General features: G+C 43.1%; 1 protein-coding gene across 3 annotated transcripts in view; it reads left to right on the top strand.

Moving 5' to 3' along the window:
• FUT10 (fucosyltransferase 10) overlaps positions 1–24,586 on the top strand; it is a 96,281-nt gene that overhangs the window by 5,903 nt on the left and 65,792 nt on the right. For all 3 annotated transcript variants that reach the window (XR_007151820.1, XR_007151821.1, XM_047857419.1), the window contains exons 2-3: positions 2,017–2,369; positions 8,020–8,308. Coding sequence is in view for 1 of the 3 variants with exons in the window: in XM_047857419.1 (XP_047713375.1) it covers positions 2,289–2,369; positions 8,020–8,308 (370 nt within the window). In the remaining 2 variants the exon portion in view is untranslated. The remainder of the gene's footprint in view (positions 1–2,016; positions 2,370–8,019; positions 8,309–24,586) is intronic.

Here is a 24,586-nt window from a genome sequence, read left to right as displayed (position 1 = left end):
ATCTTAGTGTTAAAAAATGTAAAACCGTACATGAACTGCAGAGCCGGACCAGTTTTTGCTTGTACTTATCAAAGTTGTGATCTTGGGTAAGTTACTTGACTTCCTTCGGATCTCGTTTTCTCATCCTTAGAAATAAGGACAGCAATTGCTCCCTCCATAGAGTTGTAGGAGGTTTGAATGGTCTCAGGCACGCTGAGCACTTAGGAAGGGCCTCTCTCACAATAGGTCACTCAACAAACATTAGTGGTCTCCTTTTCTTTGGCAAAGCGAGTATTTCTGCTTTTGAAGTTCCAGTTGGTCGGGCAGCAACATACTTGATATGAATTCAGCTTCGTTTTACACTTAAAAGTATAATAAAAAGTATAATATTTACAAATAAGATAGTAAATAGTTACTGGTACAGAGTAGGTACCGTGCTCTGAAATAAGTGTTTCAGCAATCTTACGGAATTCTTAATAACCTTCTGATTAGGCAGGCTTATTATCTACATTTTGGAAATTGAGATATTGAGAGGCTAGGTTAAACCAGCTGGAGAGTTGAGATTTGAACCTTGGCCGGCTGACTCTAGGTCCTGTTCCCTTAGTCACTGTGGATTGCAGGAATTCTGTGGGAAAAAGAAAAACACACCATTGGTGATTTCTGAAACCAAGAGTCATTTTGTTGCCGAGGGACTTAGCCTGGACTTAAAAGTAAATGAAGGTAGGTGCATGAGAGGAGAGTATACCTTTAAGGCCAATGTTTTTAACCAGAATTCTACATCATTTTTATATTTTTAATTCTTAAGGCTATTATCTGGGAGATGTACAATCAGATCTTAGAGCCAGATTTTTGGAGTACTGTAGAGCAGCCTCAGGAATATTGATCCTTGCTCTATTCTGAACTCCACCATGTCATTTGACAAAGACATTTGACTTCACAGAACCATGGGAATAAAAGGTATTCTTTTGGGGGCACCTGCGTGGCTCAGTTGGTTAAACGTTTGACTTCGGCTCAGGTCATGATCTCCAAGTCAGGCCTCCTGCTGTCAGTGTAGAGCCAGCTTTGGATCCTCTGTCTCCCTCTTTCTCTGCCCCGACCCCACTCATGTTCTCTTACTCTCTCTCTCAAAAATAAATAAACATTTAAAAAATCAATAAAAAAGACATTGGAACTTTTTAGTTCACTTTTAAAACTTTTTGAGGGGCACCTGGGTGGCTTAGTCGGTTAAGTGTCCAACTTTGGCTCAGAGCATGATCTCACAGTTGGTGGGTTCAAGCCCCATGTCAGGCTCTATAGCTGACAGCTGAGAGCCTGGAGACTGCTTAGGATTCTGTGTCTCCCTCTTTCTCTGCCCCTCCCCTGCTTGTGCTCTCTCTGTCTCTCACACAAATAAATAAACATTTAAAAAAAACTAAATAAAACTTTTTGAAACGATCATCCATTTCAGATAGATGGAAATCTTATTTGAGAACTTCCAGAGAATCATACTGCTCACAGAACCCACTGCTTTGTTACACTTGCTATAAAAGACTAAACAACTAAATCAATAATCAGAATTCCTTGTGTTCCTTATGTTGTGGCTGAAGTTGTTTTCCATAGAGGAAGTTTGGGTCTGTTGATCATTATCCATTTTTGAACTTTTATTTGTTTTTTCCCTACTTTATATGGGAGTGGGTGGATAATCCTGGTAATTTCTATTCTATTTCTCTAGTCCTTTGAAACCTGGGTGGAAGAAGTGACTCCATATAAGTGACTTGTGGAATTCAATCTTCTGATGGCAGGGAAAATTAAGTGGCATCAGAATTTTAGACCCAGGACCTAACTATATAGATCTGCCACTCTCCTCTGATGGGCTGTGTGACCTTGACCAGGTCACTTCCTCTCTCTGATCTTGGTTTCCTTATCTAGGAGTGAGGACTACATGATCTCAAAGGTTCCTTTTCGTTTTAAAGCCTTGGGTTTCTACCTGACAGCCCTGAAAGACTACATTTATTAAATATTCTGCACCATGGCTAAAAGATTATTCGTTTGTTACAGACTTTTTGGATGCCTTCTGGTTTGAAGAAATCTCCAGCTGCTCTGATGATAGTTTAAGAAGACTGCATGCTGTTTCCTCTCGATGCCAAGCCAGGCCCTCTCGGAACCTCGGATCCCAGCCCTTCATGGAGACCAGGTCCCAGCAGGAATGGCAGTGGAAGACATCCGCACCCAGATGGCTCCTTCACGTGAAGTTGTCTTGGGCTGTGGGCCGACTCGAGAACACCTGGTAGCCAGGCCGGCCCTCTGTCAGTCACCCAGGGCCGGGCAGCATGGTGTGGATTCAGAGGAGGAAGCTTTTGGCATCTTGCCTCTGCATCACAGCCTCTGTCTTTCTGCTTGTCACACTCCAGGTAGCAAGAATTTGGGCTGCTTCGTGTTGAGCCCTGAGCCTTTCCACCCTTTCCCCCTTCAACCCACTGCATTTTCTCCAAGGACTTTGCTTTTTGCTTAATTTCTCAGGATCACGGGTTTTCTGTCTCAGGCAGGGAAAATACTTTTTTTTTTTTTTTTTAGTAGATGAAACTGAGGTTTTAGTGAGTGGGTGTATCAGGTAGAAACAAAACCAGTGAGATGGGGGGATCAATTTGTGACTTCTGGAGGGTCCTGGTGCTAGAAGAACAGAAAGCAGAGCTTAGTCTGTCTTACGGGGTCAAATTTGGATGGGCCTCTCCAAGTCCACTATTACGATGAATTCGGAAAGGTGGCATTCTTGAAGAAGCCATGATTATTCTGAGATTAAGATGGTCTATTCTGCAGAACACAAACATCCACATTAATACATTTGTCATTCTTTTTTTTTAAATTATTTTTTTAAAATTTATTGTTGAGACACAGAGCACAAGTGGGGTGAGGGCAGAGAGAAGGAGACAGAATCCAAAGCAGGCTCCAGGCTCTGAGCTCTCAGCACAGAGCCCAATGCGGGGCTCAAACCCACGAACTGTGAGATCGTGACCTGAGCCAAAGTCAGATGCTTAACCGGCTGAGCCGCCCAGTTGCCCAATACATTTGTCATTCTTGACATATGCTACTAGACCAAGCACTGAATGTGGGTGTTTGAACACCAGTTTTTAGTCTTCCGATTTATTTCATTTAGTCGGTGATTCTGAACTTCATTTGCTGGTTTCAAATTAGAATAAAAATTACACCATGATAGGAAGAATATAGATAGGAGTTCAGATATATTTTGGACCCGTTCAAGCACCAGCTATCCAATTTGAAATCCAAAGGACTTTTATTTATTTATTTATTTTTTTAACATTTATTTATTTTTCAGAGACAGCATGAGTGGGGCAGGGGCAGAGAGGAGACACAGAATCCGAAGCAAGCTCCAGGCTCTGAGTTGTCAGCACAGAGCCCGATGCAGACTCAAACACACGGACTGTGAGATCATAACCTGAGCCAAATTTGGATGCTTAATGGACTGAACCACCCAGGCGCCCCAGAAATCCAAAGGACTTTTATTATTATTTTTTTTTTAATTTTTTTTTTCAACGTTTATTTATTTTTGGGACAGAGAGAGACAGAGCATGAACGGGGGAGGGGCAGAGAGAGGGAGACACAGAATCGGAAACAGGCTCCAGGCTCCGAGCCATCAGCCCAGAGCCTGACGCGGGGCTCGAACTCACGGACCGTGAGATCGTGACCTGGCTGAAGTCGGACGCTTAACCGACTGCGCCACCCAGGCGCCCCTCCAAAGGACTTTTAAAGATGATTTGTGGACGTGAGCAGTTCAGGTGTGGGGCTGATGGAAAGAGAGGTGTTCTCTGGGCTTTTTCACTCTCGGTGATCTTCCTTCTTGATTGAGATTGAATGAGATTTTCATATAAAAGCACTGTGGCAGACGGTCTGGTGCTGGATTCTACCACCTTCTACTGCCAGATTGGGACTCTGGTCAGAAGAAATACTTGCCTTCCTGCTTGTCTGTCCTGTGGGTGTCCAGGACCTCCCTGTGCAGGAGGAACTGGGGTTCTCTACTTCTTTCTGTGGATGTTATGAGAGCTTTGATCTTAGTAGACGATTATTTTGGCACTGTTTTTCAGTTACGAGGGACGGCTGCGTCTAAGCTGAGAGCATTTCTTTTGATGTCAGAAGAAATAGCCATGTTTCTGGTATGGCTGTCGTTTCTAAGCTTCCAGAGTATGAGAGGTTGTATGATTACTGGAGCTGAACCCTTGTCTGGATCTTGATTTCAGTTTGCCACCAATAGTGTGGTTTGGGCTGTTTCCCTGTCCACATGGGTATATTAAATGCTTCAGTGTTAGGGGTGCCTGGTGGCTCAGTCACTTAAGTGTCGGACTTCGGCCCAGGTCACGATCTTGCAGTTTGTGAGTTCGAGCCCCGCATTGGGCTCTGTGCTAACAGCTTGGAGCCTGGAGCCTGCTTCGGATTCTGTGTCTCCCTCTCTCTCTACCCCTCCCCTGCTGTCTCTTGCACTCTCTCAAAAATAAATAAACATTAAAAAAATTTAATAAAATAAATGCTTTAGTGTTCAGAGTTTCAGAGGTGCTATTTTTTCTTAAACACTGTGCACGAGAAGATATAATGCCCACACATTTAGGACCATTCTTATTTCTAGTGGTTTGTTGCCATGTAGGGAGGGTAAAAGAAGGATAAATTAAAAAAAAAAAAAAAATCATGCCAGGGCTGCCATCATAAAGTACCACAGACTGAGTGGCTTAAACAACAGAAATGTATTTTCTTACAATTCTGGAGGCCGAGAGTCCAAGATCAAGGTGTCAGCAAGCAGGGTTGTTTCCTCTGAGGTCTCTCTCCTCGGGACTTGTGGATGGCTGTCTTTTCCCTGTGTCTTCACGTCGTCTGCCTTCTTCACCTTTATGTGTCCTAATATCCTCTTTTTATAAGGATACCAGTCACACTTGATGACCACCTGTTGGGTCCACCTTGATGACCTCCTGTTAACTTAATTACCTCTTTAAAGACCCTGTCCCCTAACTCAGTCATATTCTGAGGTGATGGGAGTTAGGACGGCAGTGTATGAATTTGGGGGGCAGGTTACAGTTTAGCCCATGGCAGATCTTATGACATAATTAATAAATAACGTAACCCTGAAAATGTTATGCTGATCTTCAGTTAAGCTAAAGTACCGTGGTCCCCTAGAGGAAATCGTTCATCTGAGACATTGTTTTCTACTCACATTTTACTGTATTTTGTATACAGTACATGTAAATTCTTTGGGTGTATATGTATCTTTAGTTTTTGAACTTTATTTACTTTTTGGTTGTATAATAATTCACGAATACGTTTGGAGTATTTTAAAACAAATCCAGGACTTCATATTATTTTACCTGGATTTACTTTAATATGATTCTCTAACAGATGGGAACTTTTAGAAGTATGGTATAACCAAATTATTGCCACACCCAACAAAGTTAGCAGTAACTAATCAGCACCACCCATATCCTAGGCCGTGTTAAGACTTTCCCAGTTATCTCAAAGAAGTCTTTTATAATGGGTTGGTTAGAATCTGGAATACACAAATCCCATACATCACATTTAGCTGATGTGTCTCCAAGTGTGGGGTTTTGTTTTTTCTACTATGCAAGTTTCCTCTGTCCCACCTTCTATTCCGTGTCACGGGCTTGTTGAAAATACTGTCTCATTGATCCTTTGGAATTTCCCAGATTTTAGATTTGGCTGATTTCACTCATGGTTTTATTTAATATATTTCTCTGTCCTTCATATGTCTTACCACCTAGTGGTGATGTCTGAGGCTTAATGTTTTTTTAAAAGCTATTTGGCAGAAAGGGGTGCCCGGGTGGCTCAGTCAGTTAAGTGTCCCACTTTGGCTTAGGTCATGACCTCGCGGTTGGTGAGTTCGAGCCCTGCGTTGGGCTCTCTGCTGTCAGCACAGAACCCACTTTGGATCCTCTGTCCCCCTCTCTGTCTGGGCCTCCCCGACTTGTGCTGTCTCTGTCTGTCTCAAAATAAATAAATAAACTTAAAAAAGAAAAAACAAACAACAACAAAAAAAACTATTTGGCAGAAAAATCTCTCCCTAAAGCAATTCCTATTCTTTGGAAATGAACTTACACCTCACATAGTAGACATTGATCAGAAATGTAGAACAAAATTTGTCTTTGAAGTTTTATCCATGGCTTTCTAAAAGCTTCTTTTTAAAGTTGTTGGTTGTACATTTGCAGGGGGAAGGTCTGGTGAAGAGATACAGATTTTGTGGCTACAAGTCAACTCCACTCCATCAAGGTGCTGGGGAATAGCCACAACCTTAAGTTGTCATGAAAATGCTGACAAAGTTGTTGTCAGGGGCTAGACTTTTCTTTAGTTTTTAGCGATCGTCTTACTGTCATAATGCTGACTTTGGTGTCACAAGTGATCCATGATTTTTTCAAGCCAGTATAATTTCTTACTTTTTTTGGAGTGCTACTTGGCTGTCACTCAGTGGTTTTTGACTGTTTTTTTTGGCCTTGGCCTCCCTCAGGGAATCCAGTGAATGTTACAGACCCTCACCAGCGAGCTGCAGACTCTATCATCAGGCCGTGGCCCTTTTCTGACACTAGGGCCGCAAGCAAGAAAGAAGGCACCACCTGGGCTGCTGAGAGTTGGGGCTGGGCCACACAGATGTCCGCTGTTGCTTGGTGAAGGAGTTAACACTTAAAAGTGTGACTTCCTTTTACTGATTGATTTGTTGCATAGTTCAACTGCTAATGTTTCAGTTATATGTGACACAGACCAATTCGTACTTTTATACTGCTTTCTCTAACACATTTTTTATAACACTGTATCAATATCTACCCTTAGGGGCGCCTGGGTGGCGCAGTCGGTTAAGCGTCCGACTTCAGCCAGGTCACGATCTCGCGGTCCGTGAGTTCGAGCCCCGCATCAGGCTCTGGGCTGATGGCTCAGAGCCTGGAGCCTGTTTCCGATTCTGTGTCTCCCTCTCTCTCTGCCCCTCCCCCGTTCATGCTCTGTCTCTCTCTGTCCCAAAAATAAATAAACGTTGAAAAAAAAAATTAAAAAAAAAATCTACCCTTAAAATTTGATGATGAGGCAGCATTTTTGGAGAACAACTGCCTTCCTGTTTCCACTCTGTCCACCCTGCCCTCCAGATTCCTGTTACTGATGTCCTAGCTATCCAGTGACCCACACTGTCCTGAAATCAATAAATAAACATAGTTTTACATGGAAGGGAGCCCAGGAGTCACTGTATACTTCACCTGATATCACAGTGGAAATTATTAGGAATGTAAGACCCGTGTTATTACTACTTTAATTGTACCAAAAAGAAACTGATTGGTAATTTACAACTAATTTTCCCTAGAATGTTATCTCTAACAATAGGCAAGTAATAGCCCTGATTTTCATGGGTTTCATTAAGACATAAAACTATTAAAAAAAAAAAAGAGATAAAACTATTTCTGGATTCTATAGATGCCTATGGAATAGAGAAATATGCCTGGTGTGTGCTCAGTGGAGTTAAACATCCTTGTTGGTAGATAGTTCGGAGGCTTTGTCCACACCCTAATCTCTGGAACTTGTGGAAATGTAAATGTAAATGGTTTAAGGTGACACACTGAGATGAGATTATCCAGAATTATCAGTGTGAGCCCAGTGCAATCTCATGAGTCCTTAAAAGCTAAGAGTCTTCCCTGGTCAGACAAAGATGTGACAATAGACTAAGAGTGAGAGGCAACATTGCTGGCTTTGAAGATGGAGAAGGGGCCACGAGTCAAGAATGGTGGGTAGCTCTAAAAGATAGAAAAGTAAGAAAATGTATTCTCTAGAGCTTCCAGAGAAGAATGTAGCCCTGCTGACACCTTGCTGTTAGCCTAGTGAGACCCAGGTCAGACTCCTCACCTCCAGAACTATGTAATCATAAATGTGTTCTTTTCAATTGCTGAGTTTGTGATAATTTGTTAGAGCAGCAAAAGGAAACTAATGCAAGGCTCGGTCATCAAGATGAATGGGAGATGTGTGAATGGAAATTAAACAATCTGACTCTGTGATAATTGTCTTCTCTTTCAGGTAGTGGTTGAGCTGGGGAAACTTGAAAGGAAGAAGTTTAAAAATTCTAACGGGCAAGATGGACATGCAACGATGGAGGAGGAGCCTACACACCTCTATCCACTCCCTGGGAAAGAAGCCCTGAACTGGAAAAACAAATCAGAGACTGATAACTACCCCATCATGCTCTGGTGGTCCCCACTGACTGGGGAAACTGGAAGGCTAGGCCAGTGCGGAGCGGATGCGTGTTTCTTTACCATCAACCGGACCTACCTACATCATCACATGACCAAAGCATTCCTCTTCTATGGTAAGTGGGGCTTTTGCCTTTCTCTCTTTGCTTGCTGACATCCTGCTCCAAAGCTTGCTTCCTGCTGCCCTCCCAAGGAAGACATGCGGAGCTCCCTTTGAAAACACTGTGACACGCCTGCTATCCTTTGCATTTGCTCTGTGTAAGGCCCGAGCATTTAGCAAACACAGTAAATCAACAAGCTTGACCAACGTAAAAGTGGTTGACTGGCCACTTGGTAATTAGGGAGGAGAAGGGTATTTCCTCTCACCTTTTCCCAGTTGGATACCGTGCTTACTGAATTTGGTATTGAGGGAATTGGGTATTGATTCTATTGCTGATATCAATTCAGAATGTCACCCGTGATAATAGCCAAGAGGTTTTGATGACCATAACAGATGTTTAATGGGTCATGAGCTAAGCACAGTGTTCTTTCTTTCATTAGTCAGATTAATCAGCAGTAAAAATAAAAGTATTTTTCAGCATCGGCTTTTAAGAGCAAGCTGGTATTTATCACTTCCTGAGGCTGATTATATGTCATGCTGCGACTGAGGGCAACCAAACCCAGGTAGGGGGAGTTAGCAAGATGCCAGTAGTAGCAGGAAATACAGAGCCCCTGGGTGATGAGTGGGGGCCTGGGGGAACACAGGTGAGCAGATTCGGCCAAATGTAGGAAAGGTTGATCAGTTAGGAAGTCAGTGAAAGGAATTCTGCTTTAGAGTGCTGCGAATGTGGATATGTATTTGTGTGTGTGTGTGTGTGTGTGTGTGTGTGTGTGTGTGGTCTGGCTTTGGAGAGGCAGGACACAGACTGGGATGTAGAGCTGGGTCATTCTCAGTGTTCTGCCTAACAGCAACTGAAATAAAGCAGAAAATAGGTTCAGCAGGAATCAGGTGGTATACTTGTCCCATATTAGGTCAGGGCCGCAGAGCAGTGGGCAGTAGTGACCTGGTGTAAGTCAGGAGTCAGGGAAGTTCTAGGTACTCACAAATCTGGATATAACAGAGTCCACATTCTTCCCAGACGCCTGCTGCTGTCCCCATTCACTTGCCTCCCCTCTCTGCTCCGTGAAGGGGCAAAGGGAATCGGTGCAGGTTTAAGGAGTGAGGGCTATTTGCCTGGGGCCAGGCTGGTGGCTCCTTTGTCCTGAAGGAGAACAACCATCTGGGTAGTGTCAGATACTCACTTTGAACATCATTTGACTACAGATCCCACTGAACGTGCAATGTAATACATGCACTTGTATCGTGCTCCCTTCTAAAATCCAAAGAATTCAGAATTCTGAAACCTGAAACTGTGAGTTTGCATAAGGGATTATGGTCCTCTAATCGTGCTTTGAGATGGACAATTCAATGTATGGGTTTAATTTTCCAAATTTGAACAGAAGCTCCCAGAAATACTTCAGTTATACACAAAAATTATAGATAATATAATGGAGACTGATGTATTACTATATATCATAAGAAATAAAACATTACAAGGAAAATCAAAACCCTCTCTGAACCCTTCTCTCACCTCATTGCCCATTTCCTACCCCAGAGGGAATTATGATCCTGAAGTTGCTGTGTGTGTGTATGTGTGTGTATATATCATATGTACATATATGGTATTATTCTAAACGTTACGCAAATAGTGTGATATGTTAATTTTCTATCTTTTCTCTCTAACTTGCTTTTCCTCTTACATGGTTTTTGAAGTTTATTGATGTTGGATACTCAGAGCTCCAGGACATCCATTTTTTCACTGTTGTATAGTATTACATTGAATTTATATATATCACACTTCATGAATATATACATATATATCATACTACATGCCATTTTTCTCTTGTTGGACCTTTAGGTTATTTTAAAAACCTTACTTATGACGAACAGTGCTACAATAAACCATCCATGTACATGTGTGAGATTTCGTGGGGTTTACACCTAGCAGTGGAATGATTTGATGTGAATCTGTGTTTATTAGATACTGCCAGACCAATATCCCAAGTGGTTGTATCACAGTGGCTGTCTTTTAAACATTTACAACTTCTTTTTCCTTTTCTTTATTCTTAAATTTATTTTGAGAGAGAGAGCACGAGTAAGGTAGGAGCAGAGACAGAGGGGAGAGAGACAATCCCAAGCAGGCTCCTCAGTGCAGAGCCCAATGCGGGGCTCGAACTCACAAACCACAGGCTCATGACCTGAGCAGGAACCGAGAGGCAGGTGCTCAACCGACTGAGCCATCCAGGTGCCCCAAACATGTACAACTTCTTGACATGTTTATGCACATAGACCTCCTGTATTTCCAAATAATGTGCTTAGATTGTCACCTCTTGATTTTTCAGTTTTATTTTACTTTTTTTATTTAAAAAAATTTTTTTTAATGTTTATTTGTTTTTGAGAGAGAGAGAGCAAGTGAGTGAGCATGAGCAGGGGAGGGGCAGAGAGACAGGGAGACCCAGAATCGGAAGCAGGCTCCAAGCTCCGAGCTGTCAGCACAGAGCCCGATGCGGGGCTTGAACCCACGAACCGTGAGATCATGACTTGAGCTGAAGTCAGACATGCAACCAACTGAGCCACCCAGGCGCCCCTTGACTTTTCAGTTTTAGACAGGATAGATTGATTCTTACTATGGAAGATGAGTATTTAACTTTCCTTCCTCACCCCTGCTTTCCCCTCCTCTACTCAATTTCTCATCCCTGTAACCTTCCCAAAAAGGTGTATTGTTTTAGGTAGATTAGTATTCAGTGTTTACATCATTCTGTAGTCCCAGCGAGCCATGTCACATGCTTAGATGACGTTTCCTGCACAGTCTGTTTGCCCCGGAGTAGCATCAGATACTCTTAAGGAAACGTCTCCCAGAGATCCCTGACCTCCCGCAGTCTAGAGTGGTTGCCCTTTGTGCTGGGCACACAGGTGCTGTCCTGGCTCCCCGTTATCCTGGGGATTCTTTGTGCCTCACTCTTGCGTTGGCTTTCCTGTTTCTTTTATGCCCCATTTTTCTTTTTCTTTGTTAATATCTTTATTTCAGTGTGTTCTGAGAAAGGTGCATGGAAGATAAGCATTCAGAGACTTTGTGTGTGTGAAAATTTGTTCATTTTACTCTCACCTTCATTGATGGTTTGGCTTAGCATAGAATTCTAGGGTGGAAATTCTTTTCTTTCTGAATCTGAAAAACAGTTTCCCCGTCTTCTAGGTTCAAGTGCTGTTGCTGAGGAATCCACGGCTATTTTGATTCTGCATCCTTTGTATGTAGTATGTTTTCTCTTCCCCTCTGACTTCTCTGGAAAAAATAGAGAATGTCTTCTTTTTCACCAGTTTGGAAATTTAGTAATGATGCTTTGGTTTGAGCCTGTTTCCTTTTATTGAGGTGGATACTAAAATGTCGGGTTATCGGGAGCCTACACAGCAGTATTTAGCTTAGTGACTTTCCCAGGACTCACAGATCTACAGGTTTATACACTTAATTTTATCAGTATACCAAGACTCAATTCTTCTCTCAGGGATGGACTTGCTTCCAACCAAATTCCCAGAAGACTGGTATGTCAACCAGAGTGCTTCTGGTTTGATTTTCATATCTCAGGTTTTGCTACTCTTTAGCTCCTAAAACCATCAGTGACTCTCCTTCTTGAGTGCTAAATCTATGCCATTTTTATTACCCTGGCATTCAAGGCTCTGTAATCTGAATCCAACCTATCTTCCAAACGTAACCACTGTGGTTCTGTCAACTAAACACTATGTTCAGAAATCAAACTGCGGGGGCGCCTGGGTGGCTCAGTTGGTTAAGCATCCGGCTTCGGCTCAGGTCATGATGTCGCAGTTTGTGGGTTCAAGCCCCATGTCGGGCTTTGTGCTGACAACTCGGAGCCTGGAGCCTGCTTTGGATTCTGTGTCTCCCTCTCTCTCTGTCCCCTTCCCCTGCTTGTGCTCTGTCTCTCTCTCAAAAATAAATAAACTTAAAAAAAAAAAAACCAACATACTGCAGTAGTCACCATTTTAGGCATAAGCCGCAAATGTTCTTAACTTAGTGCCATTGTTTATTCCGTTTCTGAGTTGTAGACTGTCCTTTCTATATTTGCCCTGTCACATAAGCTACTGATAACCTACCATTTGTTTGGCAGTATGGATGAATAATGTAGTGTCTAATGTCACAGATTAGTATCTTGAGACAAAGACATTACCCGACTGTAATGCAGGGCTAATTGGTATATATACCAGAAGAGAAATGTCAGTAAATCTTGCAGAATTTCAAAGAGGGGAGACAGAACACATGATTGGAGGGATCAGGAAAGGCTTCATAAGTTCTTCTGTATAAAACAGGAGGAATTTGATATGTTGAGAGATAATGGAATTGGATTGTGTTGAGATTGGAGGACATTTAGCATGTACTCCTTTAGTAGAAGAATGGCATGAATGTGAGCACGGAAGTAGAAAGTTACGGGAAGTATCTGAGCTACAGCAAAGCTATCACCTAGTTCTGGGTAAGAGAGAGATAGAGATTGAATGATATACAGGGACCAGAACGTGAAGAACCTTGAATGTTGGCTTCAGATTTTGCATCAGAGTGGAGAACGGTATCAGGGAGCCACCGAGAATTGAATGGCTTTTTAAAACCAACTCAAATATAACACCCGTTGTGAACCATTCCTGATTCCCTTCCATCAGATGCAACCTCTACTATATGCCAGGCACAATACCAATCATGAGGAATAAAGACAAGTATAGTAACTATGGCATTTGGTTTTCTGTGTGATCTTCCCTTCCTTCATACTGTATAAAGTCTTTGTTGATAGGGCCACATCGACTCATCTTTGTACACCTCCACCCCTTCTGTCCACCACCTTGCATGTGGGAGGTGCTCAAGAAATAGTCATAGAGACCTTGAGCACAGAAGACGTGAGAGTCTAACCTTGTCTTTATCAGGGTGAGAAGACCGAGGCTCAGGAAGGTTAGGGACGTGCCAGGATTACACTGGGGTTGGCGGTAGAGTGGGGCGGAGAGCCAAGGTGCCCTGATACCTGATCCATGGCTGTTTGGCCTTCACTGTGTTTGAATGCACTCTCATGAGTATAATTAAACCTGGATATTTGGATTTTGGAATTGCTTAAGATGTCCGGTTTTTAACGGACTGAATTAGAAATTCAGTTCATTAGGAAGGTCTGTTGAGCAAAATCAAACGAAGACAACACATTTTTCTGTCTGAGGGCTCCAAATCCTAATTAAGTAGGTCACTTACAACTGCACCTGGGACTCTGGTGCGGCAGGATTGAAAAAGAAAAGGCAGGGATGATGATTCAGGTGCCAAAAGCTGACCTAATTTAGCGAAATGGAAACTCAGAGGATTATATAACCTCGAAGCTATTGTAAACCAGGATATTTTTGAGTTTGCTTGTTTCCTCTGTAGCCTACTTTCTTTTCTTCTTCCTAGATATGAATCATTTAGTTCATATGAATACAGTGAATACTGTGTCTCTTTTGAGCCATTTGAGAAATGTAAGGTTTCAGCTACATTAACAATTCTCTGAAACAAAAAATTAAGGGGTCACAAGGGAATAAATTATTTTTTTAACCCCAAAGTCCAAGAGTTACGGTAGTCTTAGAAACTGTCACCATAGTGATTTCAAAACACAACGCAAAACACAGCTCTGTTTTTCGACAGTTCTCTTGAAAGGTGTCTCTCGTGAAGGAAGAGGACCCTTGACGAGAATTGGGGGTCCAGGGAACTGCTTATGTTTTAGGTGAGCTTCTAAATAGAAGTTTTTTTTTTTAAATAATTTTTTTTTCAACGTTTATTTATGTTTGGGACAGAGAGAGACAGAGCATGAACGGGGGAGGGGCAGAGAGAGAGGGAGACACAGAATCGGAAACAGGCTCCAGGCTCTGAGCCATCAGCCCAGAGCCTGACGCGGGGCTCGAACTCACGGACCGCGAGATCGTGACCTGGCTGAAGTCGGACGCTTAACCGACTGCGCCACCCAGGCGCCCCTAAATAGAAGTTTTAGTAAACACAGATATGTGGGGAGAAAGAAAACAAGGAGGCTCCTGAAATATTTTCCTTCCTCAGGAATATGGGTATCAACACCCCTTGATGAAGGCTGGAGGCTGTGAAGAGGAAAGACATCAGATTTGCTCTCCTCCAAGCACAGCTACAGTACAGCTCTCCAGGACCGAGTGCTAAGTGCCTGCTGGGAGTTCCAGTACCTCTACCCTAGGTGCAGGCTCCTTGTTCCCCTGACCACCTTCTTTATTTTTTTAAAGTGTATTTATTTATTTTGAGAGAGAGAGAGAGAGAGAGAGAGAGAGAGAGAGAGAGAGAATCCCAAGCAGGCTCCATACCATCAGCACAGAGCCCAATGCGAAGCTCCAACTTACAAACTGTGAGATTGATCATGACTTGAGCCAAAATCCAGAGTCAAACGCTTAGCTGACTGAGCCACCCAGGCCCGGCCCGCCCCCCCACCGCCCCCCACCACCCTTCTTGAATGTGATCTCATTTCCTTCTCAAAACAGCCTGGTAGGTAGGAATCCTATCTATTTTGATGAAGAGGGAAGTAAAGTACAGAGTGGAAAGGCTTGTTGTCCGTTACTTATGTGGGTGGTAGGAGCCAGAACTTTCTCTTCATGGAAAAGCATGAGATGATAGAGTCCAAATTATATTTTCAACCTCAGCGAAGACTTAGTAGTAAAGGAATAATCAGAAGTGGGTAGTATCATTCTGGAAGACTTGTCCAAGAACTGGAGTTAAAAGGGAGGTTTTTAGCAGAGGAGAGTGTGGAGAGCCCCACACAGGGAAGTATCATGAGCAAAGCAACAGGAATCGGCCTTCTAGTTCACTCTGTGCCCAACATGGTAACGAACAAGGGGTTCTGGTATTAAAAAGGTCTCCTGAGTGAGAAGGTGTTTCTATTGTAAGCCATCTACACATTACCAGTTCTCAGAGTGTTGTAATGAAATATATTTAGAACAAATGATAGCAAATACAGTAGATGCTTTCTTTGTTTTAAAAGACACTTTGGTGGGGCACCTGGGTGGCTCAGTCAGTTAAGCATCCAACTTCGGCTCAAGTCATGATCCTGTGGTTCATGGGTTCGAGCCCCGTGTCACGTTCTGTGCTGTCAGCTCAGAGCCTGGAGTCTGCTTCAGATTCTGTGTCTCTCTCTTTTTCTGCCCCTCTTCTCTGCTCATGCTCTGCCTCTCTCAAAAATAAATATTAAAAAAAAAAATTATAAAAGACACTTTGGGATTTTTCAGTGTCTTAGTGTGATCACGTATAATTTAAAAGAGAGGGGTATAGGAGTGGGGGCCCCACTCTTGAGAAAGGGCCTTTTGAGTCAGTCCTCATCTGTCACCAAGCATTAGTCAGACTTTAATGAATGGCGATACAAATATTCCAAATGGAGACTTGTGCTTATACTAAAAAAGTGATTTATTAGGGTGTTATCTTCACAGTTACAGGAGTACTGCTGTTCATTATTCAGGGTATCTCTGCCCAGTAATCAAGTTTGCCAGAAAATGGAATGAGAATCGTAAGGTTGCTTGGTGAGCTTAGAATTACGGGAAACATTTTAATTGGCTTCCTCTGTCCCTAACAGAGAGTAGTAATGATCGCTGCCATTATCAATGCCCACTCTGTGCCAGGCACCAAATACTCTCCGTGTATTCTCTTATTTGAAATCATCATGCCCTGGGGCGCCTGAGTGGCTCAGTCGGTTAAGCGTCCAACTGCAACTCAGGTCACGATCTTGAGGTTGGTGGGTTTGAGCCCCGTGTTGGGCTCTGTGCTGACAGCTCAGAGCCTGGAGCCTGCTTCAGATTCTGTGTCTCCCTCTCTCTCTGACCCTCACTTGTTCATGCTCTGTCTGTCTCTCTCTCTCACAAATAAATAAACACTAAAAAAAAAACATTTAAATCATCATGCCCTGCATCGAGCTCCATGCTGACAGTGTGGAGCCCGCTTGGGATTCTCTCTCCTTCTGTCTCTACTCCTTCCCTGCTTGCACTCTCCCTCTCTCTCTCTTTCTCTCTCAAAAATAACAAATAAGTAAACTTAAAATAAAGTAATATCATCATATCACTGTGTAGTACCCTAGCTATTATTACCATTTTAGAGATGAGAAAACAGGCTCAGAGCACCTAAGTGACTTGCTCAAGGTCACACAGATAGAAAGTGCCTGATCACGTACCCGAACCTGAATATCTGATTCTACAACTCAGACTCTGTTTGTTAATGTTTTACCACACTGTCTACATCCTGTCAACACCATAAAAGCAGGCATGCCAGACACAGCATCTTTCTTCTCCAGAAATGCTAGATCCTCAGCGAATCTGGTTACCATTCATTTCCGTTTTCCACGTCTTCATGCAAACGTTCACTCTTTTGTAAATGTTTCATTTGTTCATTCATTCATTCATTTATTCATTTTTTTCATGGCCTGTACAGTGAACAAGCATGAGTTATCGAATGAGATAAACACACATTCTTTATGTTTTTCCGAGCTCTTTAGAACCTTATTCAGGGGGTTAATTTTCCCCATCCCCTAACTGGAGAGTCTAGCAGATCTCCAGCTCTTGTGCTCACTCTTAGGAAATGGACAATTTTTGTTTAAGTTTATTTATTTATTTCGAGAGAGCACACGTAAGCAGGGGAAGGGCAGAGAGGAGAGACAGAATCCCAAACAGGCTTCACGCCGTCAGCGCAGAGCCCGATGTGAGACTCGAACTCATGAACTATGAGACCATGATCTGAGCCAAGATCAAGAGTCGAATGCTTAACTGACTGAGCCACCCAGGCGTCCCAGGAAGTGGACAGTTTTATGGTCATTTTAAGTTGTATGTGCAGTTTCAAGCTTAGTAAGTGGCTCGTTCAGTCCCGTGAAGAAGCCCATCCCGACTCTGAACCAGCGTCGTGTAGCATCTTGCTGCTTTCCCCAGCTTGGACCTCTTTCATGCTGCAAGCCGGGCACCCTGCTAAAGGCACCTGTGTTCTTTCTGCTCTCTACACTCTGCTTGTTCCCTCTGCCTCCATCACCAGCTGCTTTCCGGAGCCTGGTAGAGCGGCAGTGAGGAGACGGAAGAGAATTAAGGAGATGGGACATTTCTTACTTGGCTGTGTGGCTTCACGTCTCCTGAACTTGGCAGGTGGTTAGAGCTGGTGTCCTTGAGCGGGCTGGGTAGATGATAAAGTATACTTTTTCTATCCTGGGGCATTTTCATGGCATTTGGAATTTCCCCGCTGGACTTCTACAGTTTCCTTTCTCAGGAAGCTGCATCTCTGCCCTGGGAAGTCAGACAGCTTTTCAGCCCCTGTGGAACACATCCAGCTTCTCTTTGCTGAGCTCTCTTTGTCCGCCGCAGGGCTCTAGTAGGAAAACTCAAGACTCCCCATCTGCTCTCCACATCTGTCTTGACTAGTTCCTAGCTCTGGGATCACAGGCACACAGCCCTCCGGTCATATAGGCAGGTTACTCCCCCTCACCCTCTAGATTTTTCTAGCAAGATGGGTTGGGGGAGCCCAGCCCTGGCCCACAGTCCTCCTGTGCCTCCATGGGCTCTAAGTTGCAAGAACATACTACATATTTCAGAGGAGTTCCCCAGGTAGCCCTGTGGAAGCAGGGGGTTCAGAGCAGGGCTCATAGAAGAGTTTCCTTAGAAACTCTTCAACAGTGTCCTCACAGGCTCTGCTCTCTCATCCCTCTCAGTATTCTTGACCTTGTTGTGGAATCCAAGAATCACAGAACAGGTTCTCCTTCGTGCCGTGCATAAATTCGGAGAGCGGGGACAACTATGTGTTCTGTCTCACAATTACTTTGAATCTTGGTATATGTCCTATTGGTTTCTATTCCAACATCAAGTTATGCAGGGTTTCTGTAGAGAACAACCCCTTTCCAGGCCCCTTGCCGTGTGCTGGAGAAGCCCAGAAAACAAATTCAGTTGAGCATGATTATATCACATTTGTTGTGATAGTCTCCATAGATTCCCTTATGTGGCTCTCTCTGACTTCATGAGTGACGCATCCATGAACCGTGCTCAGGGCTAGAGATTTCTGCTCATCTCATCCCTTATGTGTTGGTTCTTAGTAATTTTTGTCTCTAGACAAAAATTTTGACCTGCTCTTGGGCTCCATGCATTGAATCAGTAGGTAATTGTTGCTAATAGCATGCCAGATTAAGACTTATTTGGGAGATTGGAAAGAAATGGACTTAATTTCTTTCCAAAGAAATTGGAAGTGGGCAGTAACAAAGTTGAACATGAAAAGAAGCTCATAATAACCAGGTGATAGATTGTGTGTTATGTACAAGATGTGTATACATATGTATATGTGTTTATATTTATCTGCCCCTCTCTCTCTCTATGTATATATATATTTGCCATAATCAAACCTTACTTTATTTGATTCATTTTTTAAAATGTTTATTTATTTTGAGAGAGAGAAAGAGAGACCAAACATGAGTGGGGGAGGAGCAGAGAGAGAGGGAGAGAAGACAATCCCAAACAGGCCCCATGCCATCCACATGGAGCCCAACGTGGGGCTCGAACTCACGAACCATGAGATCACGACCCGAGCTGAAATCAAGAGTCGGACACTTAACCAACTGAGCCACCCAGGCGCCCCAAACCTCTTATTGTAGATAGATATTTTACTTTTACTTCAACAATTACTTGTGAGATACTTCACAGAGGATAAAGCCAGTCCCAGAGCTCTGCCCAGACCCCCCAGGGACGTCTCATCTCGTTACTACTCCAGATCCTTAGCGCGTGGCCTCTGAGACTGCCGGGCTCTGCCATGCTCAGTTCTTGAGGCTCACTGTGCTCACCCCTCTGTACCCTGAGCTGCTTCCCCCCCACACAAGGGAAGCCTTTCCAGCCTCTGAATCTCTCACTTACGCTTTCTCTCCCTGAGATGTGCTCCCCTGGCTCATTCCTTCCCACCAGTCAGGTCTCTGCGAGCGATGCTTCCTCAGAGACGCCTCTTTCCCCACCTTGTTTCTGAGGTAGTGCTCTCTCCGACACCACTCTCCAATGGCATAAAGCCTTGCCTGGCTTTATTTTCTGTTCGTGGCACCCATTACCCCCAAAATTCTCCTATTCACTTGGGGCCGGTTATCTGTGGTCTCCCCACGTTAGAATCTAACTATGGGAAGACCAAGAACTTTGTTTTGTTCACTGCTGTCATCCCACGACGTAGAACAGTGCCTGGTGCCTGGTGGGCTTTAGGAAACATTGTTGAATGAATAAGTGAAACCAGCCTGATCCTCACGTAGAGATGGGGAGGAAACGAGGACACTGGTATTTTTACCTTCGCTGGGTCTTGAGATGTTATATAACCTACCCACGTTGTACCTGGCATTCTTTTTGAATGAGTTCGTTTGACCCTATGATTAACACCCTGTTTTATCAAATTTTTTCCTGTGCATGATTGAATTAAACTTTCTGGTACAAGGCTTAGTTCAAAAAAAACAGTAGAATCTGCCCTCATCTTCTAGTCCCTCGAAGCAATCACTTTTGACTCTTTTAGCTATTTTCTTAGTAACATGTTACTTCCTAATTTTGTGATTAAGAGGATGAACATTACCCTGGCTGCCTGCAGATGTGGACACACAGCACAGATGCCACACGCTGGATGCTGCAGCAAGTCGGCATAGTCACCTGGGGGACAGTTGTGTTGTAACTTGTATCACATCAGTTGGGTGTGATTGATTCTTGCTTTAACTAGAGCAGATCTGGCGGCCAGGATGCGTAACAAGAGAATAGCTGTCATGAGAACAGAGGCATTCAGTCTTCATAATGCCCAGCATGCACGTGTCAAGGTCATTTGTTGGAAAGCGAAAAAGCCAAACTCTTGGCGCTTTCAGTGCGAGTTGTGACAGTTTTGTTGATCGTTCATGTAGTATAAAGTATGGGTCATTCTCTAAACTTGTGTCAGATTCGTTTCCATCTCTAGACAGGGTCTTCAAGTGATGCTGGAATGGTGGAGAACCAAGCCCAAATCCTCTGCCACTTAAATTTCTGAAACTTGAGAGTTTATGACCTTATTTATTTTGCTGTAGATGAGTGGTTCCCAAACCCAGCTCACCCTGAGGTCATGGTGACCTATGGTGACCTCAAACAGAGTCCTAACGGCCTGGGCCCCCCTTCAACATCCTCAGAATCTCTTGTGTGGAAGGCTCAAAATCTGCCAGGGATATGTCAGTTTGTCCATGCGGGAGATTGACTTAATAGGCATTTTTTAGGGCTTTTGGAACGTGTGGGAGGAATTGGCCAGAGATTTGAAAACAAGACAAAAGAAAAATTTTCAAGAAAGAAAATGTAATGATAACACACTGGTTTGGCTCAGCAGCAAATAATATTTGTGCCTGTAATAATGAAAGCACTGGCTACACACTTAATCAAAAATGGATGAAGAGTCACAGGGGAGGTGGGTGGGGGATGGGTGGGATAGGTGATGGGGATTGAGGAGGGCACTTGTGATGAGCACTGGCTGGTATATGGAAGTGTTGAATCACTATATTGTACACCTGAAACTAATACTACACCTTGTATTAACTACCTGGAATTTGAATAAAAACTTAAAAGAAGAAAAGAAAAAAATGGATGAGGAGGGAAGACATTCGAATGTATGGGGGAAGGGCGACCTGGGCAAGTTCAATCTACACCTTCCATAGCGGCAAGGCAGTAGGTATCATCCAAAACTGCAAAATCAAGGAATAGCCTATTAAGTGTGTTAATTAGATATTTTTGAAGCGTGAATACAGAAGAAACACCTGAAAGAATTGGAGTGGTGACTTCTGGCACGTGGGAAGGGGAATGAGGATGGGGCAGTCTGGTATTAATGGCCTGATAAAACGATTCACTTTTAAAGCTATGTGCGGGTATTAATTTGGTATAAATAAAATTTAATTAACAAAGATATTTTGTCTTGGGAGATAGTTAAGCACAAGGACAGTGAGAACAGTTATTAATAAATTATCCAATTCCTAGGCTTTTCTGCTTTTATCAGGATACCTTTGGGAAGAGTGTTAATTATGTAAAGACACTAATATTTCTTCTAGCTAACATACTCATTTCCTTCCATGAAAAAATTGCATATTAATATTACTTGATTTTCAGTCTCTCCACATAAAATGATGAATCAACTGAATTTTGCTAGATTTAATTTGGTGTAACGACAAAGGCTTTGGGGAGCCTCATAATGGTTAGTTTTAAGGGCTGTTCAGGCAGGGCGGGAAACCTCTTTGCCTGCTTTCTGACTTAGCCTCTCTCTTCTTTTTTAACCCTCCCTGTTCTTTTTTTTTTTTTTTTAATTTTTTTTTCAACGTTTATTTATTTTTGGGACAGAGAGAGACAGAGCATGAACGGGGGAGGGGCAGAGAGAGAGGGAGACACAGAATCGGAAACAGGCTCCAGGCTCTGAGCCATCAGCCCAGAGCCCGATGCGGGGCTCGAACTCCCGGACCCCGAGATCGTGACCTGGCTGAAGTCGGACGCTTAACCGACTGCGCCACCCAGGCGCCCCCCCTCCCTGTTCTTTGATAGCGTGTGGTAATATAAAGATTGAAGGAAGAGCAAATGGCTAAAAATCTGAAAGCGTGTCTCAGGTTAACCTTAAAAATCTGGAAGGAAGCACAGAAGTAACCAGTGCCAGAAGTCAAGCACTTTCCTTCTTACTGGCATGAGGCGCGGGACAGATTTTATTATTGCAGCTTGAGCAAATTTGGGCCAATGGGTTGGTTGGCACCCAGACAAGCTGGCAGCTCCCTGTCTTCCAGAGCAGACAGCCGCAGTGCTCATAGGCACCCAAGTAAAACCATTTTGCTTCCACCGATGTGTTCTCTTTGCACTTAAAAAAAAAAAAAAAAAAAAAAAAGCAAAACAAAAACAACTTAAACTGAAGAGAGTATGGTAGACCCTTTGTTCTCACTGATTTTGCATTCACATTTTGATCTACCCCATCTAGATAGTTCTAGGGTGCAGACTGAGTGTCCCGGACTTTGAGAGATGGGACGGTAGGGAGAGTCACATGCCCACCGGACAGGAACAGCCAGGGTCCATCTCTCAGCCAGCTTCGTATTATGTATGTATTTATTGCATATGCTGGAAATCTCTGGAAATAGTAACAAGACTGTGGCATGCTAACTAGTTATGTGACTCCCCCCCTCCCCCCCAGCAACAACAACAACAAAGAAACCTTAAAAACTTTTGTATTGGTGACAAAGTAACCTCTCTGAAGGAGGTAAACTACTAGTGCTGACAATGAAACAAAACGAAGGCAAAGCGAAGCGTTTTATGAAACAGAGGTTATTAGGCAGAAGATAGCTATTTAGGATCAAAGAGTAGAACACTGGACTAACCTTACAGTCTGGATCTATGTGAAATAGTCCACATAGCTCCATGTTCTGGGGACATTGTGTGCTACTGTATTTGTGTCTTGGGAGAATTTGGAAATGTCTCAGGATGTATGGCTTGCTGATGTCAGGGTCTGCTCCTCATTCATTTATACAACTGGCGTCTAAGAAACATTTATTATATGCATTGCCCTGTGCTGGGTGCTGGGGTTATAGTGGTAAATACAGCAGGCTCTGCCCTCTAGAGCTTACAGAATATCTAAGTCAGTTGCTACCAGCTAGGCATGAGCATTTTGGCTTTGGAGTAATTGGGGAGGCTCTATGAGCATGAGACTTGAAAGATAGGAGGAGACAGACCTATGTATGATTTAGAGGGGATTAATTCCATGTCGAGGGAGCAGCTGATGCATAGGACAGTGGGAAGGAGTTTGATAGGAAGGAGGGTCAGGAAGAAGGTTGTTGCGGCAGGAAAACCAGGGGTGTGAGGGTAGAGTGTAGATGAGATTTGAGTGGCGGGCAGGGGCCTGGTGGTAAAGGGCTCCATAGGACAGGGTGAGAGGTCTGGTTGTATTCTAAGTGCGATGGGAAAGTATTTAAACAGGGTTGCTGTGATCTGAATTTTGTTTTGCTTTTTTCTGATTTATGTTTTTGCAAAGATACCCGATGGCTTCTCCATGGAGAATAGATTAGAACGTGAAGGTGGAAGCAAGACAGTTTCCATGAAAGAAATGGAAATGATGCTGCTTTGGATCAGGGTAGGAGGTAGTGGAGAAAGACAGGGGTGGGTTTGAGATGTGATTTGAAGATAGAATGGATGTCTTGGTGTCTTCGTGGTGTCTATTTTCGTATACGCGCGTCCAAAGAGAAAAATTAACTGTACTTGTTCATTGAACTCCTTGGCCTTTCAGACACTTAGTTCAACCTCATGGTATCCACTTACTTACCACGACTGTGATGCATAAAAAACACAAATGCAGCTATTCATTTCCCCTCTGATGGGTAAAAACAATCGGTCATAAATTATTGATCACTAAATATTTTGCTTCCACGGGCACATAAATATTTAATCCTTAAAGGTATTGACATCTGCATATTTTACTTTCCTGAGTGCAGACATCTAACCTTGATATCCGTAGCATTGGTAACTATATTTTTTAGTTGCATGTGAAGAGCCGTGATTAAAAGTATGCAACCGGTAGTCATATAATTCGCTGCCAAAACATTAACATTTGTTTACTGCTGAAGCCATTGGCATCTAGTCAGAAAATCTAGGAGAAAAACATCCAGTCTCATTTATATGGTCATTCCCCACTCTACCCCCCGCCTCCAGCCCCCTAGAGTCTTTTGAATCACCTGGAAAAATGAAAAGAAAAATACAGAATTTTGTTTCTTATTCCATACCAAATCAACATCTCTGGAACTGAGGTCTAGGAATCTGTGTTCTTTATCAAACTTCCCAAGAAATAATGGTGTGGCTAGTCTTGGGAGTGAGGGGTATTGGGAATGCCTCCTAGACGGTCTCTTATGTGGCTTCTGCCCCTAATGTTTTATGTCTTAATATAAAATCTCTAAGTTCTATCATGGGAATTTATAGATGGATCTTTGGTTTTATATCCTGTTATTGCTTGTGTGTATGCCTATGATTTATTTCATGCTTAGTCTTTGGTAACAGAATATCCAATTATAACGTTATGCCTTTGGGAAAATAAAATCCTCTTTAAGACATCTGCCTTGTGACAGTTTCCAAGAATGTCTCATGTTGAAATTAGAAAACTGTTTGTAATTGGACATGTGAATTTTGATGATTATTTCACAGGAATTATGCAATTAGGGCATTTTTTCAGCCACATGGGCACAGATTGGTCTTTCAGGGGCATTAAGTTGTTGGACTAATACAGCATCTGGTGATGTCTGAAAGTGTCAGAACTAGAGACCTCTGCTTAGAGCAAGATTCTTATTACTTAGCTGATGCCGAG

The sequence above is a fragment of the Prionailurus viverrinus genome, chromosome B1 (genome assembly GCF_022837055.1).
Source record: "Prionailurus viverrinus isolate Anna chromosome B1, UM_Priviv_1.0, whole genome shotgun sequence".
Lineage (NCBI taxonomy): Eukaryota > Metazoa > Chordata > Mammalia > Carnivora > Felidae > Prionailurus > Prionailurus viverrinus.
Note: the sequence above shows the minus strand (reverse complement) of the source record. Positions and strands in the feature narration are given on the sequence as shown.